We start from the raw sequence: 18,344 nt of genomic DNA, 5'->3' as shown, positions 1-18,344 counted from the left end.
ATATATATATATATATATATATATATATATATATATATATATATATATATATATACATATATACTTTTGTATATATAAACTTATATCTGTACATAGTAGTCAAAAGTTTTTGTTCACCTTGTTCAGATTTGTTGGCAGTATTACTGTGTAGCCTACTTTAAGAGCAACAAAAAGCATAAAATTGCCCATAATCCTAATTTTGTATTAACTGTCAAAATGTTGGCACAAGAAAATGATTATCCTTTTTCAATTTGCACACGGAACTGTCAATTTTCACAAACGACAACATGCCTTTTCTTGTTGGCTATTGGTCAACTTTAAATAGCGTGGGAGTACAGGGCTATCTGATTGGACACTTACAGTAAAGTAATCTCTCATTGGCGTGGCAAGGGTGACGCGGGCCCTTCAACGACAACTGCATGCTCGCCAACCACTGTTGTGTCTACCATGTCCTGACTCATACTACTATAGCTAATACATACATGCTTATAACACGGACATTTATGTCAGTATGTCTGCGACTGATATGAACCATACGCTCGACATTCTAAGGTCACTGTATCCGCACATACAGACACTGGAGGAGTTTGCGAACAGCGTCGTGTTCAGAGAAGGGCAGAGAGCAGTGCTCATTGAACAGTCCGACACAAACCGCTTCAAATCCTTCGTCCGGGGTGTTTTTGTATGCTTTGACAAGGAACTACAGCAAGTGCCAAGCTGCAACCAGGTATCTTTACCTTAAATTAAAAACTATTAAAAGCATGCTAGTTTCTTGTTGACACGTAGCTAGCTTACACAACAGAAAAACCAGAGACGGTTTAGAGGATATTTGGTAAAACCTTGGTAGCTAACGCTAGCTGTCGTGCTAACTGTTATTGTCCTATGGCAGTGTTTTGAAGTAGTATTCTACTTAAATATAACATGCCATATAACACGTCATCCCTCAATTTTGGGTGTGAAAGAGTTGGGACCAATACATGTGCTTAGGGCTGAGGCAGGATATTTAATTGCAGTTCAACATTAAATGTGGCAGTAACTGTAAATGACGAGTACAGCTTATTACATGAAGGAAATCCATTTTATTGTGGAATTTAAAAACATATCGTAAATAAGAATTATAAGGGCGCAATCAATAGCTGTGTCGTGGATAATGTAACTAAGCATTGCTTGCCAAATTTACATCAATACATAGCCTAAATAAAAGTGTTGATAAATCGTGATATATTATGGATGTCCAAACCACTAAGCTGCCAGGTTTATACAAGACTGAATTTCAGTTTATTGATGCAAAAAATTGAAGGAACATGTCAGGATTTTAATGATATAACTCAAATGAGAGACACTTGTTATGTTGGCCAATAAAGCAGATTTTTGATGTTCTGTATTTTGTTTTCCCCACAGATCTGCACTCTACCTGAACTGCTGGCCTTTATCCTGAACACTCTAAAAAGAAAAAGAAAAAAAAACATCTTGGCACACGGCTACAATTTTCTGTCCCTAGCTCAGGAGGACCGGGATGCAGACCACTTCAAATTCCAAGGAGATGTAACTCAAAGTGCTGCCTACATCCATGGCAGTGACCTGTGGAAGAAAGTCACAATGCGCCTCGGCACAGACCTCACACGGTACATGCTGGAGAGCTGCTCTGTGTTTGTGGCAGTCCCTCCTTCGTGTGTTTTCCAGGTGTGCGGCGCTCCTGTCTATGACAGGATATCCATGACTACTTCCTCCACTGGGTTTTGTGTCCAGCCTCGGTCTAGGACACATAACGGTGCTCGGTTCGGAAGGAATCGAGGTGCAGTGACGTTGAAAAGGAGACAGGAAGTTGAGAATCCTACTATCAGCAAAACAAGAAACAGAAGGGGTGTAAGAGTGAAGGAGCGGAAAAGGAAAAGAGAAACTGGTCTGAAGGATGAGGAGGAAATGATGACTTGTTTAGGAAAGAGGAGACGGGTAGGACAGCAAGAGCCCACACATGAAATGCAACAGGTTTGCTATGAAACAGTGGAGGAAGAGCAGCCCATGTCTGTGGAACAAACACTATCTACAAAGTCTTTGGAAAATGCCACTACTGGTTCCAAACAGCCTGTTGAAATGCAACCAACCATAATTTCCTTGGAGGGAGGACCCAGTTGGAGATCGGGGATTTCCCCCCCTTTGCCTCCCTCGCAATGCTTTATCCGCACACTGGGATTCATGTATGGGGGAAGGGGCATGCGTGGCTTCCTTCTCAACAGAAAGAAGAAGAGTGCCGATGGATGCAGAAGGCTACAAGGGAAAGATTTGGTACGAACAGTCTTCTTTGAGGGATTGGCGTATCTAAACGGGCTGGAGAGGAAGCCAAAGAAACTCCCTCGGCGCTTCTTTAACATGGTCCCCCTGTTCAGTCAGCTGTTGCGGCAACACAGGAGATGTCCCTACAGCAAAATACTGCAGAGGATGTGCCCAGTGGGGCAGGAGAGAGATGCAGAACAAGGGGAACTAAGCTTCCTCGCTCAACACTGTGCGCCTCACCGGGTCTACCTGTTCGTCAGGGAATGCCTCTCCACTGTGATCCCTCAGGAGCTATGGGGCTCCAACCACAACCGACTTCTTTTCTTTTTCAGGGTCAGGGGCTTCTTGCGCAGTGGCAAGTTTGAGAGGCTTTCACTGGCTGAACTGATGTGGAAGATAAAGGTGAACGACTGTGATTGGCTGAAGATCAGTAAAACAGGTAAGCTTGTCATAGATGGTGAACTCATTTTCTCGTGCTTTTGTGTATTTTGGGCCGACTTCACCAAACCACTCTCATCTGCAGGCAGGTTCCCGCCCAGTGAGCTCTCATACCGGACACAGATCCTGGGTCAGTTCCTGGCTTGGCTTCTGGACGGCTATGTTGTAGGCCTGGTTCGAGCCTGTTTCTATGTCACTGAGAGTGTGGGCCAGAAGAACGTTGTCAGGTTCTACAGACAGGAAGTCTGGGCAAAACTGCAGGACATAGCCTTCAGGTTCACACACATACACACTCCTGCAAAGGTTTATACTCCTGCAGTCACGGGACACACAAGCTCACAAACCATTTTTCTGTGATTTAGAGGTCACCTCTCCAAAGGCCAGATGGAGGAGTTGACTCCGGCTCAGGTGGCATCCCTCCCCAAAGCCACCGTCATCTCGCGCCTTCGCTTCATTCCCAAGACTGATAGCATGAGGCCTATCACACGCATCATAGGGGCAGATCCCAAAACCAGGGTACATCTCGATAATGACATTGGAAATTCATCCTTACACATCCATTATTTGTGCTTCATTACATGTTGTGAGCGTAGGCATTTAGGACATTTCTCTTCCCCCTGCAGCTCTACCGAGGGCGTGTCAGGGACTTGCTGGACATGCTGCGGGCCTGTGTGCGCTCCACTCCGTCCCTCCTGGGCTCCACAGTGTGGGGGATGACAGATATCCACAAGGTGTTGCGCTCCTTCGCTCCAGCCCAGAAGGACAAGCTACAACCCCTCTACTTTGTTAAGGTTGGTTTGCTAATTGTACTGGCAGAGACTGACCAAATTGTAGTGATGTATTTAATGCAGTCATATTTATTAATTTTTATGATGATACTGCTACTAAAAGCGTTATTGTGTAGTTTTAGCACAATGTGAAAATATGTTTCGGTTTTTTGTTAAATGCTGTTTTCCTCCTTCATTCATTCATTCTATTCATTCATTCATTCATTCATTATGTCTCTGCATTTAAGGTGGATGTGAGCGGAGCCTATGAGAGTCTGCCTCATGACAGACTCATTGAAGTGATTAGCCAGGCTCTGTCACCTGTCCATGAAGAACTCTTTACCATCCGGCGCTATGCCAAGATCTGGGCTGATACCCACGAGGGCCTGAAAAAGTCCTTTTTGAGACAGGTACCATCATGTGCACACATTGTGTGTGTGTGTGTGTGTGTGTGTGTGTGTGTGTGTGTGTGTGAGAGAGAGAGAGAGACACACGAGTTTCTCATGTTTTATAATACAGGCAGATTTACTGGAGGATAACATGGGATCCACCAACATGAAAGGCTTTGTGACGTCACTGCAGAAAAGAGGAAAAGTTCATCACGCCATACTGGTAGAGCAGGTGAGGGCGACACCCTCAAATGTTTCTTTAGATAACGGAAGGTGTGATAATTCTTTCAACCTGTGCATTTCATTTCTTTCTTTCAGCATTTCTGCTCAGATCTTCATGGCAGAGAGGCGTTGCAGTTCTTCACGCAAATGCTCACTGGCAGCGTTGTTCAGTTTGGCAAGAAGTAAGCATCACCAAAATGAAATAGACCTATTTGTGATTAGCTTGTCATAGCTCATTTGGAAATGTGATCACATGCAAAGAACTTGGGATGGAAACACATTTCACACTTATTTTGCTCCGTTTTATTTACAATCTGATTTTGGCCCTTTGTTTTTCAGAACATACCGTCAGTGCCGAGGGATTCCTCAGGGGTCGGTTGTGTCCAGTCTGCTCTGCTGTCTCTGCTACGGTCACATGGAGAATACCCTGTTCAAAGACATAACTGCAAAGAAAGGGTACAGCAGAGGGCTATGGATTTCAGTTCACTTCAACTTCTATAGATGTAATAACACGTCTGCAGCAGCAGAGGGCAGTGTTTCCGTATTGTAGCTCCTTATTCTATGTGTTATTTTCCTCTCTCTGTGTTCTGTAGATGTTTGATGAGACTGGTGGATGACTTCCTTCTGATCACCCCTGACTTACAGGAAGCACAACGCTTTCTCAAGTATGACACACACACACCATATGTTTTAGACAAGAGGTGACGACAGTTGCATAAATGTAATCAGAATCAGAAGAGTCATTGTCATTGTACAAAATAAACGACGACATTTTTAGCAGCAGTTCACCCAGTATTATCAATCTAAATCTAAAAGACAAGAAAAAAATAGTAAAACAACAAATTAGAAAGAAATATACACACATAATTGGAAAGAAATATATACACAAAAATAGAAAGAAATATACATACAGTTTAGACATCTGTAAGCTTAAGTTAACTTTTCAAACCCCAGTTATGAAGTGCTTCAAACACAACAGCAAATTGAAATCAACACATTTTCCAAGCAAGTTATAAAATGTATTCAATTATGTAATAAGATAGATATACCAAATTCCAGAAATATAAGAAAAGAATAAAGAAGCAATTCAAGACAAAAAAAAAAAAAAAAAGTATATATGTTGATGTTGAGATATATATACTATATAAAAGTATGCATTAAGAAAATAATTAAAAGATGTTACTGATTTAGCAAGATAATTTACTTGGGTTGTTTCAGGGCCCTGACTGCAGATGCTCCATCTGGATAAAATGCCTCTGCCTGAGGAAGGCGACAAAGAGCCTTAAAAGTAATCAATAAGATCATAAAATCATTCCTGAAACATCCTGGGAGCCAGCGTAAACAGACTGAAACGGTAGTGATGTGATCATACCGCTCAGTTCTGGTTCAAAGCCTGGCAGCGGGGCTCTGTACAGTGTAGTCGAGTTAATAGATGCTTGTTTTGTCTTGCTATAATCAACGTGTGAGGAGATAAAAAAGCATGTACAATTATTATGTCTTTAAAATGTCAAATAGAAAGTATTTAAAAAAAAATAATAATAATAATTTTAAGATGATAAAATATACTATTAAACAAAACACCAATGTTTCTTGCAACAGCTTGGATCTGTTCTAACAAGGAAAAGGTAGATGGCAGAATTTGTTTACGGATGTGCCCGGGACTCATTATCAAGCATATCTGTGATTTTCTGAAATTACCACCCCAATCTGACCTTTAAACAGTATCATCATCACTGCTTCTCTGACACTGACATCTGTTGCTATGGAAAACAATAAACTATCAAAGAAACATACACATGATGTGTTTTTAGTTCCCAGTGTTGATGATTTCTTTAAAAGGAGGTAGTAGCTGTATCAGCCAATCCATACAGGGCTCCACAGTCGGAGAGACAGATTTGACATACTGTAACATGATGCTGATTTTGTAATGTAGCGGTCGATGACACTTGCACGTTATGTGTAGGACCCTGCTGGCCGGGGTACCACAGTATGGTCTGGTGGTCAACCCGCAGAAGGTGGCGGTCAACTTTCAGGTGTCTGGAAACATGGGCTCCTGTCCCGGCATTCGAGTGCTGTCCCCTCACTGCCTCTTTCCCTGGTGTGGACTGTTGCTGGACACGCACTCACTGGACGTCTACAAAGACTATTCTAGGTAAAGCATGCCTCCAGTTGTAATTATACTGTAGAAATATTGCCTCAAGTGTGCGTCTTGCGTAAATTATTGGACTTTTGGAGTCTTTATGGTTTCTTGTAAGCTGAGTGAAACCCCCTCTCTCCTGTACTTTGTACCTACCCATTAACATTCTTGGTGACAACTCCCAGTTGGATGATTCATTTTCCTGAATCATTTCCATAACCTGCCTATATCTTTTTGCAGTATTCTTTATGGCAGCTTCTCTTGCAATATTTTTTAATAGCTTAAAAGTTCTCTTGTAGTTTTTGCAGTTAGTCCGTGTTTAAGTTTGTGTGATTAATAACGTATCCATATTATCTTTTTCCCCCCCCCCATCTCTCAAAGCTACGCAGGCCTGTCTTTGCGCTACAGCCTGACTTTGGGCTCGATCCACTCAGCTGGACGGCAAATGAGGAGGAAACTGATGGCTGTCCTCAGACTCAAGTGCCATGCCTTGTTCTTGGACCTGAAGGTCAGGGAAATTATGGTGCCTTCATTTGAGAAAAAACAAACAAAACAACTTTAAATGAAGAGCTTGTCAAGTATCAGGCCCTCTACAAAGGTTTCGGTCTTCCATTCTAAAAGGCTCTTGACCCCACTATATGTTAGAATCAGCTGCAAGACAAACCTACATTAGCTATGTCACAGTTAAATGATTACCATGTACTTTTCAGACCAATTCTCTTGAGGCAGTCTACAAGAACATCTACAAGCTGGTGCTGCTTCATGCATGCAGGTAAAGACAGTGACCTGACTTTTGACTCTTTAAAAAAAAATAAATAAAAAAATAAATGCAGTTAATTATGTACTGTCATTTTTACTGCCATCACATAATATGCTAAGATACCACTGTTATTCAGATAAAATACATTCAGTGGGCAATGTGAAAAATGTGTTTCCATTGCCTACCCAAAGTACTGAAATACAGTTCTGATACTTCAGATACTTAATCTGCTATTAAAATAAACACAGGAACAGGTTATCGATCAATACCTGCACTGAGCTGAGAACTAATTGTACCGCTTTTTATCTCTGAATGTAAATATCTAAATGGGCAGGGCTCAACTCTGTTTTCATTTTTGTCTCCTCCTGTTTTTCTCTTTAGGTTCCATGTGTGTGCCCAGAGTTTGCCCTTTGGTCAGACAGTTGCTAAGAACCCCGTCTACTTTCTGCAGATGATATTGGATATGGCCGAATACGCCAATCAGCTCATCAGGCTCAGCAACAAAGGTAACATTTCCCCTTCATACATCTGTAAAAAATATAATTTAAGCAATATCAAGTTATAAATGTATTTTCAGCATTTTCTTTTTATTTCTTCCCTTTTCTCCAGGACTGATTTTAGGCAACAAGGCCCAGACTGGCATTATGCAGTATGAAGCAGTGGAGCTGCTTTTCTGTCTTTCCTTCTTGCTTGTGCTGTCACAACACCGTCCTCTCTACAAGGATCTGCTCCCAAACCTGCACAAACGTATGTACCCTCAGGAAACACATACACAACAATAGCACACAGGAACCATTCCAGGGCATTTAACTTTGTGCAAAAGCTATTATCATGAGAAGAGGCCAAATGTGAAGATGGATTTTTTTTTTAATTAGCATGACATAATATGCACAATCAGTGTCAAAACGATTTCTGTTGGTACAAGGTGTTAAAATCATCCACGGTTAGATTTCTGTCACAACTGCAATGAAATGAAAAAAAAAAAAAAAAAAGATTTACAGACTCTTCCTGTCGCTGTCAGGAGATACTAATAATTAATGAGCCACTTGTGCATAACATGTGCACAGCCTCTCTCTCAAATCATACTCTTGCTGCCGTGTGATGGCTACAAATATTCAATCAACTGCACGGAAAAGATCCAACATTCTACAACTCACTGGTCAAACCGAATGACAGTAGTGATGTCGCTGCAAAATGGTAGGTCCCTGGATTACTCTCAAATCGATGGCATTATTCCTCAGCCATTCTATTTCATACGTGCTTCGCTATTGGTTTACCCATTGAGGCTCCGCCTTGGCACCCTGAAACAGATCTTTACACTCACCGCCCAATCAGGAGGTGACTACCCTCTGACTACGACAAGGAGGGCAACTGGGATTTTATAATGAGTAAGACCCAGCCACCCTCTTCAGAGACGAGCCATCTTTACACCACTGCCCTGCTGCCCCATGCCCTGCTGCCCCATCCCTCCGAAGACCTGCCTGGCCTTTTTTTCGCCTCTGCAGCAGGGGGGCGCACTCCACCAGGAGTATTGCCTCATCAGCCACACTGTTGAGGGGAATGATAGTGGAGGGCATCTGCCTGGCAGTGTCCTGGTCCTCTACATCCACTTTGGTGCCGCCATATCTCATGGATATGATGTCTGCCTCTGTGTCTCACTTTGTGCTTGGTGCAATTGTGGGGACACCGTCTGGGTCCGGTTGATGCTCCTAGCTTGGAGCGTGGGATTAGGTTATGGAACCCCTAAGGCGAGTGGTGTCAATGGCCTGACTTTTTAACTTTTTTCGCTCAGTCAGCAGTTAGTTCCAATATGTTGTGTTGGTTTTGAGCCCAGCTGGGAGTACATCACCTCCCTCCGCTGGTAACCAATAGCGAAGCCCGTTAGAGGGCGTAGCACGTATGAAATAGAAAAAGTAGTTACAGTAGGTAACTCCAGTTCTATGAATTCAAGCATAACCCTGCTGTTGTATTTCCTTTGCTGAGTTTTTCCACAAGTGAGATGGGCAGCGGGTGGTTGCACTTCAATTTTACAGCTGCTGCAAATTCAAGTTCAAGTGGATAGATTTTACAGTTCACCACCAAAGAGGTAAAAAACTTTAGTTCCTGTCTTAGCTGTCATCTTGTTGACAGGGAAGCGCAGTCTAGAGCGACGTCTGGGGGATCTGAGGCTGGCCAGGGTTCGACAGGCCACTAACCCCAGGACACCAGTCGACTTCCTGGCCATCCAGATGTAGACTACCAGCTAGCCCCAATTAAAACTCCCAAGACAACCATTAAACCCTCAACAGGTAAGTATTACTTCTAGCTTCTGTAAAATGTTTATGTTGTGAGTTTGGTCTATTTTTGTACTACTTGAAAATGTGGCCACATTTTACCCAACTTCTGTCAAAATTAAGAAAGTACAAACTTTTTCTTGTCTCATCCTCAGGTTTGAAATCAGTGATTTGGATTTATCTTATCTTCAGTGTGCCAAAAAAATGTATGAGGCTTTAGGAATGGAGAGGGGTAAATATAAAGTCTTTAGACATCTGATATAAAACACTTTAAACAGGGATTAATCTCAGTCATAAACAAAGAAGGGATGACATTTATTCGTCACTTGTATGTACATAAGTTCACCCAAATATTGTCAGCTATTAGTCAAATGACAGCTGGAAGTGGATGTTTTGTGACATGGCCGTGTTTCAATATGATGTGTTAGAATTCATGTTATTTCCATCATGTACACTACACAACAATGTACAAGATAAGACTTTCAATGTTAAATAAATCCAGTTTTGTTATCGGGGAAACAAATGTGAGTTGTCAGGTGTCCGGTGAATTAAGATGAAATTTCACTGAAGCACTGGCAGAGATCAGGATGTCCCTTTCTGTTCAGTACCTTTGTTACTTGCAACATTTTCTTAAGCTCTCTGGTTGTTCTGTTCCCGTGTTTCAACCTCAAAGCCGTCGTTGCAGTAGGGATTTAGGTCGGTGCGAGCAGAGGACTTCTTGATTCTACAGCAGATCAGTTTGTAGAGAGCCACCAGAGGGATGGAGATCACAGGTAGTACACAGAGGAGGATGATTATGGCAAACACCCAGTCTGGATAGGGCTTCACTTCAGTTTGGGGGAATAGTTCCTGAAGAAAAAGACAAAGCAGTATCAAATGTAATGTATAGAATATTGTAACAATATTACATTTGAAAATGAAGTTGAACATAAGGCTGCACAATTAATCGCAATATTTGTTAAAGGCAAAATCAAACCATTCTGGATCACGTATTGTGTAACTGCAGAGACAAATGTTATCCTAAGGACTAAAGAAAACGTCTTTGATTGCTACAGATCCTCACAAAAATCGCACTATAATTTTAGTTGTGTTCATTTTAATATTTTTTCAATGAAAATCTGAATAATGATACAAAAATGATCATTTCCTCCAATATCGTGAATCGTATCGAAATCAAATATCAGTCAAAAATAATCGCAATTAGATATTCTCCTCATATCGTGCAGCCCTAGTCGAACAATAGACTGACATTTTGTGAGATTTTCCTTTTCTCTTTATTCTCTCTCTTATAGAATAAAATGTATATCATTCGCAAATCTGTGCGCTAAGTATGAAGCTACCGCCAGCGAGTGATTACATCAGCTTTGTGACTTAAAAGTCACTTTGTTGAACCAAGAAAAACTTGTAGCATAAACCACAACTCACTTTACTTTTTAGTTGTAAACAAAGAATATAAAACATGCTAAATGTGCTAATATACTGATTTAGCTGTTTCACCCTCATCCTTATAGCTTTATATTTAGCATACAGACATGAGAGTGCATCAATCTTCTCACCTAACTGCAAAAGGCAAATAAGCGTATTTCCAAAAATGTCAAACTATTAATTTTAACCTGCAATAATGTATTTATATTTGGCTGTTTGGGGTCTGTGCAAGACACTGTAACAGCCGCACTGATATATTATCATCATATAAGGTTGTTATGGGGAACATTGGCAAATATATCCAGTAGACACAAAGCAAAATTTGCATTTATTTGGAATGATGTTTTCACGCGAAGATTCACTCTCTTTTAGCTCTGTTTTTGGTCTTCACCAACTCTTTGGGAAATGCCTGGCTTCTTAGCTGCTCCCCTATGGTCACCAGCTAGCTAACTTTTGTGTGCAGTTTAGTGCTGTGCAGGTAGTGTACAGTTAGTTTAACAGGACTTTTCTTTCTAAAAAAGAATAGTTCTTCTGAAGCGCTGATTATTGTAATAAGAATGAAGCAATATGGTAAATTTGTGGGCATTAAAATCTAAACCAGAGAGTAATAGTGATACTTTTCTGTGGGTAACATTTTTTATTAACTTTTAGGATTTTTAGGGATTCACACAATATAATAAATTCTTAAACATCTTAACATCTCCATGTCGGTACCCTTGACTTGCTTACATAGGCTGGGTTCCATGTGGGATAAGATGGGGTTGTCTGTGCCTGGACGACCACGTAGGCAATCAACACCACCAGGAGCATTAAAGGACTGATCACCATCCAGCATGCCTTCCAGAAGATGTTAGGCCTATTCCCAGTCATGAAATAGATGTCTTCACTGAAACTGTCAGAGGATACGGGAACAAGAGAAAATGTTTAACACATTGGGATCTAAATTGTCTTAAGCTCATTGGACCATACAGAATATTAAAGAAGAGGCGAACAAGTTACTTTTTCATTCCATGGACATAAATGACTCCAGTAATCTCAAAGAATGCAATGATGAGCAGAGGTACAGAGCCCACGTAGCTGTTGAAGACCTCCACCCAGTAGTTCCCAGAACCCAGGGAGAAGATGAGAGCCGTCAAGAAGGCTATCAAGCAGATGATCGCTAAGGAAGTGAAGAAAAAAAGCTCAAGGGGGAGTTCAAAGGGGAAAACATGTATCCCTTTGACTGATTTGCAGGTACCTGTTACGAGTTCTTTTGGGATCCACTTAGGCACTAGTTTGAGGTCGTTGATGGGCGTGAGGACTCCCTCTATGTTGCCAAACATGGAGGAGAGACCCAAGCTGAAGAGCATGACGAAGAACAGTATGGCCCATATCTGCGAGCCTGGCATTTCTATCACTGCTTCTGTGAACACAATAAAAGCCAGGCCGGTACCTGATGCACTCTGTGGGAGAGAGGCAAGAAAGTAATGAAGCATGAACTGACCGTACATATTTGAACGGTACGTGATGTACTGTACTCCAGAGAAAGAAAGGGGAGGCAACAACCAGGATTTAAGGGGAGAGGGAAATTAGAAAAATGAGACTCGGAGGCAAAGAGAATGCAATGTACAAGATTGGATGTGTTTTCAAAGTTACCAATACCTGGTCAAGCAAGGTTTGCAGGTCACAGTGCATCAGGTCCAGACTGGCCACCTCACCTGGAGATGTTCCATTTAAATACTCGAGCCAATGATCATAGTTCTCCACAGTTATGTTCTGGTCTGAAAACTCAAAGTAGTTGGTAAGAGCCAAGATGTTTCTGCAGATGAGATACAAAAAGAATCGGCCTCATTAGTATCAAAAAGAAAGACAAAAGAAGCTTTAGAATTACATAAAGTATGTGTGCATACATACCCCTTAATACATGAGTTGTAGGCGGCGTTGGCTTTAAATCCCAGGATGGCGAAGATGGGAATGGAGGCGTAGAGAGATGTGGCACTATTTATTACTCCTACTAGAACAGCATCCCTCTCACAGTTGTTTCTATTGACACAGAACAGAAAAAAGACATCATCCCAATTTAATTGAGGGTGTTAAGGGACCCTGTGGTCTATAGCACATGTTCTAAAGTGCATTTAGGGCTTTTCCAACTAAATGTTTGCTAGTTAAATGACACATAATCTGGGCGCAAAGGTGTTTAATTTAGTCTCTTAATCATAGGTGTGTTTTAGGCATAACATGAATTAAACCAATCAGAGTGGCAACCCCCTATTCCCTTTAAAAGCCAGGTGCGCATTGCTATTTAAATGGTGGATTCAGCCAATTGGAGAAGTGAGTGGTTTTCTGCTGAGGAAACGTATCTGCTCGACGCAAAGTGAAAGCGCAAATCCAATGATAACCTATTTAACTGAGGAGGAGCACTGGTCCGCGTTCCTGTGTGTTACAAGTAGAGTGTACCCATTGTAAAACCCTATGATGTGCATCCTACTATCTGAATAATGCAGCTTTTAAATAGCAGGAAAATACTGCGCCCTTGACTTTAGGCCAAGTTTTTGTTGGTCAATGGCGCAATCACTTTCTGCTGCCTCAACATAGCAATGTGCTAACAATGCACCTGACCTGACCACACCCCATGGTCAGTCTGAAACTAGCAATGAAAGTTGTGCTCGCTGCGCTGTGCGCCGCTTTGCGCCAGGTCTTAATGTAGAGCCCAAGGAGTTTTAGTGCTTACCTCTCTTCGTTGTAGCTGGAGAAAGCTATGAGACCTCCAAAGGCCACAGAGAGAGAGAAGAAGATCTGGGTGGAAGCGTCCAGCCACACCTGAGGGTTCTTCAGTATCTCCCACTACAGCGTGCGTAAACACAGCACATCAGGTCATTGTGTCAGGCATACAGTCTTACATAAACCTGTATTGGCAACAAGTTACCAAACTCACATCAGGAGTGAAGAGGTACACCAGTCCATCAGTTGCTCCAGGCAGAGTGAGGGCACGGATCAGGAAAATAGTCAGCACCAGGTAAGGGAATGTGGCTGTCACATACACAGCCTGAAACATGCAAACATATGATATAGCATTATTTATTAACTCTTTCTTTCTACGTCTTACTGTATGGATGTATGGTACAGTGGTTGATTTTGAAATGGCGCATTATATGTTTTCCACCAGATAAACAGACCTTTCCCACGGACTCGATGCCTTTGATGAAGCAGATGTAGACCACACACCAGGCACTGGCCAGACAGATGACCAACCACCACTGCAGGGAGCCGCTGGTCTCGATGTCAGGTGTGATGTTCAGGGTCTCCCGGTACCAAAAGTAGTTCACTGGAGTGCTCTTCTCACACTCCACATTATAGCCTATTTGGATGCAGACACAAGCAAGAACGTGGCATCTATGAAATTCTATAAGGGCTTAATCTGAACGTTATTACGTTTTTTTGTTTTGTTTTTGGTTTAAACATGCATCAGCTTTTGTAACGGAGTTCATCTATGTTGAGAGTAAACCTGTATCCCATCAAGAGATGTGTTCCTGCATAGTTTTATTTAAAATGTGGAAAATGTATAGTATTTATTATAATTACTGAAAACACATGAGACCATGATGATTTGTGCTCTTTGTCTGTTACTCATTCAACTATCTTTCACTGAGCAAAAGCATGCTCTTTATATGTTGTGGTGCAGAATTCCTTTGTGTCATAAAACAATACAAATCCAACAGTTAAATCTGACCTGGATTGCCACGTAGAGCCTGAATGTTAAGAGTTCTCTTGCATCTCGTAACTTTATTATAGTTATGCTATTTTCTCAAACCGATTGATACAATTGAATTGTACATATAGTGGCATAGGCAATATTTCTGTCAGTGTGGCAGTAGCAATCACAGTGTGACAGTAAACGTATCAAGAGCAGCCAGAATGACTGGTGGGGTTTCTTGTTACCTGTGAGGTTATCATTGAGTGGACACTGGCTCCAAGGCAGGGGGTTTTGGAAAGAGTGAAATAAATACCACAGCACCCAGGCCAGGATGGTGTTGTAGAAAATGGCTACCAGGAATGACACCAACATGGAGGCAATTCCTACACACAGGAAATAAAGGACATTTCCAATACCACAAAGAGTTTCAGCTCTTGAAATAAAGAAGAATCTGACAAATAAAAATCCTAATAAATGTTACTAATAATTCTAGGCCACCCACCGACTCCACCCAGTAGTGGTGAGATGGAGTTCCAGACACCGATGCTGCCCATGCGGAGCCTCTGTCCTATAGCCAGCTCCAGGTAGAGCAGGGGGAGGCCCTCAAACACCAGCGCTATCAGGTAGGGGATGAGGAATGCACCTGAAGACATGAAGTTAACATTTACCTCACAGTTAAACATCAGCTAGATTAGTCCTCAGCCCTTAGTATTCATCAACATACTTTGCAGAGAACATTTACAATAAGGTTTATAATCAGAAGTGGCTGTTTGAACCATGTTAGTGAAACAAATAACTACTTGTTATTACCTTAATCAAGCAACAATAAGGGAGAGTTTAGGCTATGCTAAGCAATACTAAAATATCTCCAGAAATTGAAATACATTAAACACTAACTGATCACTGGAGTTTTCCAAGTGGCCAAAAACACAGTCAGGCTACTAAACTAAAAACTAGTGTTTTTAGAAAACTGTATTAAAACCACCACTGTTTCAAATAACACTTATATAAGGCTAAAGGTACTTAAGAACTTTAAGTACCTGTAAGAAGAAGGTGTCTAATTCATCATTAAGCCAAGGTCAAATAGAGGCTCAGCTGAGTGCCTGTGGGAAGCAGGAATCTCAGAGTCAATATGTAGAGGTGATAGACTCTATGCACATTTACAGGATTGGCTGTTTACTCAACTAAATTGTGACCATTTAGGATTCTGTGGGTTTGGGACTCAAGAGATCTCACTGCGAAGTATGTGGAAATCAGTACAGGAATTGGGGCAGCTGAGCGAAAACAATCTCTGATGTTTACCATGATCAATCAAACACAGATAAGGCTCACCATTTTGACAATGACTGACCTAGTCCATTTGTTAATAACTAATTATACTGAGGCAAAAAGAGAATCTAAAGGGGTGCTGCAGTTCAATTCACTATCTCATGATTGGATGAAATAGTCTGAAAAATAAAAGAAATGCAGTGGAAAAAAACAGCATAAGTAATAAAACTTATAAATCTTTAAAAGCAAACTTAATTAAACTGTTGTGATGTGCAATTGTGTGAATAGAAGCTAACTCAGCAGTCCATATGTTAGCTTCATATAATAGCATCTCACCTCCTCCATAGATTTGGCACAGGTAAGGAAATCGCCAGACGTTTCCAAGTCCCACTGCAAAGCCAATACATGTTAACAGGTACTGAACCTTGTTGTCCCATTTGGGTCTCTCCTCCACCCCGGAGTCTTTTATTTTGCCCATCCTCAGCTGGAAAAAAAGGCTTAGCACAATTCCAGCTCTGTTACAAGGATGCAACTCTCCTAATCGTTAATGTATACACTTCAACCGGGTAGTATTTATTTTTAATTGGTCCAGAATTCTCCACCTGATCTCAGCTCAGTGTATGTGAAAATGAATACTGAGTACTTGAGTGGTGTAGTCCAAGTGATGTCCAGAGCTCCTCTCGTCCTCTTTTTTTTTTTAACTCTCTGTAGTGGGCTGTCCTTTAATGCCCTATCAGGTGCAGATTTGAGGATTACAGATTTTTTTTATGAAGAAATCAGGCTGCCAGGACGGAAGGAAAAACATTGTTTGTTTGTTTTAAATGGGAGTGAGCTAAACCTCAGATTAATGGATAACCAGGTGATGCTGTTTCAATGCTATACTGACGTTAAGTGCACCGTTCGGATGCGGTCAATAACAAGATACCATGACAGTTGTATCACAACCTGCCTGTATCTTTACCTCATACAGCAAAGTTTATACATTTAAATTAAACAGGGAGTGTTTCAGAGGGAGTGAAGAGAAATGTGTCTAAAATAAAAACTTAAAGCAATAAAAATGGAAACGGTAATCACAATTTAATGGACTTTCTGAGCATACCTGAGCTCAGTATGTTACAGTAGTTAAGTCTGCTTTTTTAAGAGGAGAAAACAAGCACTGACCTTGTGGTGCTGTGGAAGAATGTTGTTTTGTGGTATTCTTATCTGCAGCTGATAAAATAGTATTAATAACAAATGTCTTTCATGTCTTTATTTTCCTGTGACTTTGAGCTCAGCTTTAATATGGATGCGTTTTACGCTGGTTCAGTTAAAATATACGTACTGGAATTAGGACACTGAAGTACGTTTGTGTAGAGTTACACAATAACAATAAAAAGTTGTATTGCATGACGATGATGATCTTTAGTGATGCTGTAATCACTAAAGGGCACAGCTCAAAAAGTTACATTTATGTTTTTGTTGTTGGTGTTGTCTATAATTTCTTTAATTGATTACATGTCCAATAGTAACTTGTATCCGTTATTGAAATCACTGAGAGAAAACATAGATTTACAGAAATATAGATTTACAGAAATATAGATTACAGAAATATATATATATATATATAAATATATATATATATATATATATATATATATATATATATATATATATATATATATATATATATATATATACACTGTACTGTAGATACTGAGAAGTTAATTTCTGGTCTTGTGGGAAAATACCAAAACAGTATTGTGGCTGAATCAAATAAGATACACACCACAAATGCAACAACATGTAAAACTGTTGTGCGAGTGTTTGTGCAAATGATTTATAATTTCGCTAAAAGAAAGGAAGTATATAGTTGACATTATTGCTTAATCTAGCATATCAAATGATGTATCCCATTTCCTCTATTACAGTAAAAACAACCAGCGATGTCTGTTGATGCCGTGAAACAGGCACATTTTCCGGTGACGTTTTTTCACGTTGTGTGGTTCTCCTTCAGCTGCTCCAGTCCAAAGACATGCTGGTAAGATGTTAGAAGTGCTGTCTGTCTATATGTGGTAGCCCTGTGATAGACTGTTGATCTGTCCAGTGTAAACAGAGACAGGCAAGCTAAGCAATTATCTTTTGACTAAGTCAGACTTGTGAAGCCTCATATTGGCTTCATATAAACTTTTGAATACAGTTTTGCGCAAAAGGAGGACTGTGGATGTTGTCCCTCATCACTCAGATAAAATGGATAGGAAGTGATCTTTTATTGGCCAGTATGAACAGGAGGAAGGATTATTGATTATTGGTCCAAACTATTGGTCCATGTGTGTCATCTATAATTCCCTTCTTGTTGAACTGATACAATGTAGCCACAGTCATGGCACACCCCCACCCTATCTCTGCTTCTCCCCATAGAAAGCTTACGTATACTTAGCGAGTAATGAGTCGCAGCGTTAGCCTAGACCGGCGGGGGAAGGTGTGTAGCCGCAATCACGGAACACAGCCTCCCTATCTCCCCTTCTCTGCAGCTCTTAGTTATGCGGTTATAGTTCTAGACTACCAGGGTACCTCCTTGGACACACTGAGCTTCTCTGTCCTCTCTCTTTCCATCTGTGTGTATTCGTGTCCCAGAAATGCTTGTTACTAACATAGCTCCGGGGAGCTTATTCCCCGGAGTCCTTATGTTCTTTTTCCGCCCAGCATCATCATCTTGGATCATGATGGCACCTACATCA

General features: G+C 41.0%; 2 protein-coding genes across 4 annotated transcripts; one reads left to right on the top strand and one right to left on the bottom strand.

Annotated features, from left to right (window-relative positions):
- The first annotated feature begins 408 nt into the window (after nucleotides 1-408).
- tert (telomerase reverse transcriptase) lies at nucleotides 409-9,497 on the top strand. Of its 3 annotated transcripts, none has more exons than XM_078267688.1 (17): nucleotides 409-727; nucleotides 1,402-2,713; nucleotides 2,798-2,987; nucleotides 3,075-3,228; nucleotides 3,336-3,503; nucleotides 3,728-3,889; nucleotides 3,999-4,100; nucleotides 4,187-4,272; nucleotides 4,430-4,546; nucleotides 4,684-4,755; nucleotides 6,054-6,242; nucleotides 6,609-6,735; nucleotides 6,938-6,999; nucleotides 7,369-7,493; nucleotides 7,597-7,734; nucleotides 9,118-9,275; nucleotides 9,416-9,497. In XM_078267688.1, exons 1-16 carry the CDS (start codon nucleotides 512-514, stop codon nucleotides 9,219-9,221), a joined length of 3,324 nt encoding a protein of 1,107 aa, XP_078123814.1. In that variant the 5' UTR covers nucleotides 409-511; the 3' UTR covers nucleotides 9,222-9,275; nucleotides 9,416-9,497. The 3 variants fall into 3 exon arrangements, with proteins under 3 accessions (XP_078123814.1, XP_078123817.1, XP_078123816.1); XM_078267691.1 differs by lacking the exon at nucleotides 9,416-9,497 and adding an exon at nucleotides 8,055-9,073 and having other exon boundaries at nucleotides 9,118-9,197; XM_078267690.1 differs by lacking the exon at nucleotides 9,416-9,497 and having other exon boundaries at nucleotides 7,597-8,184; nucleotides 9,118-9,203.
- Nucleotides 9,498-9,890: 393 nt separating this feature from the next.
- Nucleotides 9,891-15,085, bottom strand: LOC144528842 (sodium-dependent neutral amino acid transporter B(0)AT3-like). Its single transcript, XM_078267692.1, has 11 exons — nucleotides 14,861-15,085; nucleotides 14,604-14,741; nucleotides 13,841-14,022; nucleotides 13,600-13,710; nucleotides 13,396-13,508; nucleotides 12,579-12,707; nucleotides 12,327-12,483; nucleotides 11,923-12,127; nucleotides 11,685-11,844; nucleotides 11,415-11,577; nucleotides 9,891-10,109 (listed from the first exon to the last, which is right to left on the bottom strand). The coding sequence occupies exons 1-11, from the start codon at nucleotides 15,039-15,041 to the stop codon at nucleotides 9,891-9,893; spliced, it is 1,758 nt and encodes a 585-aa protein (XP_078123818.1). The 5' UTR covers nucleotides 15,042-15,085.
- Between the last annotated feature and the right edge of the window lie 3,259 nt (nucleotides 15,086-18,344).

The sequence above is a fragment of the Sander vitreus genome, chromosome 14 (genome assembly GCF_031162955.1).
Source record: "Sander vitreus isolate 19-12246 chromosome 14, sanVit1, whole genome shotgun sequence".
Taxonomy (NCBI): Eukaryota; Metazoa; Chordata; class Actinopteri; order Perciformes; family Percidae; genus Sander; species Sander vitreus.
The sequence above is the reverse complement of the archived record's forward strand: the minus strand, read 5'-3'. Positions and strand labels throughout refer to the sequence as shown.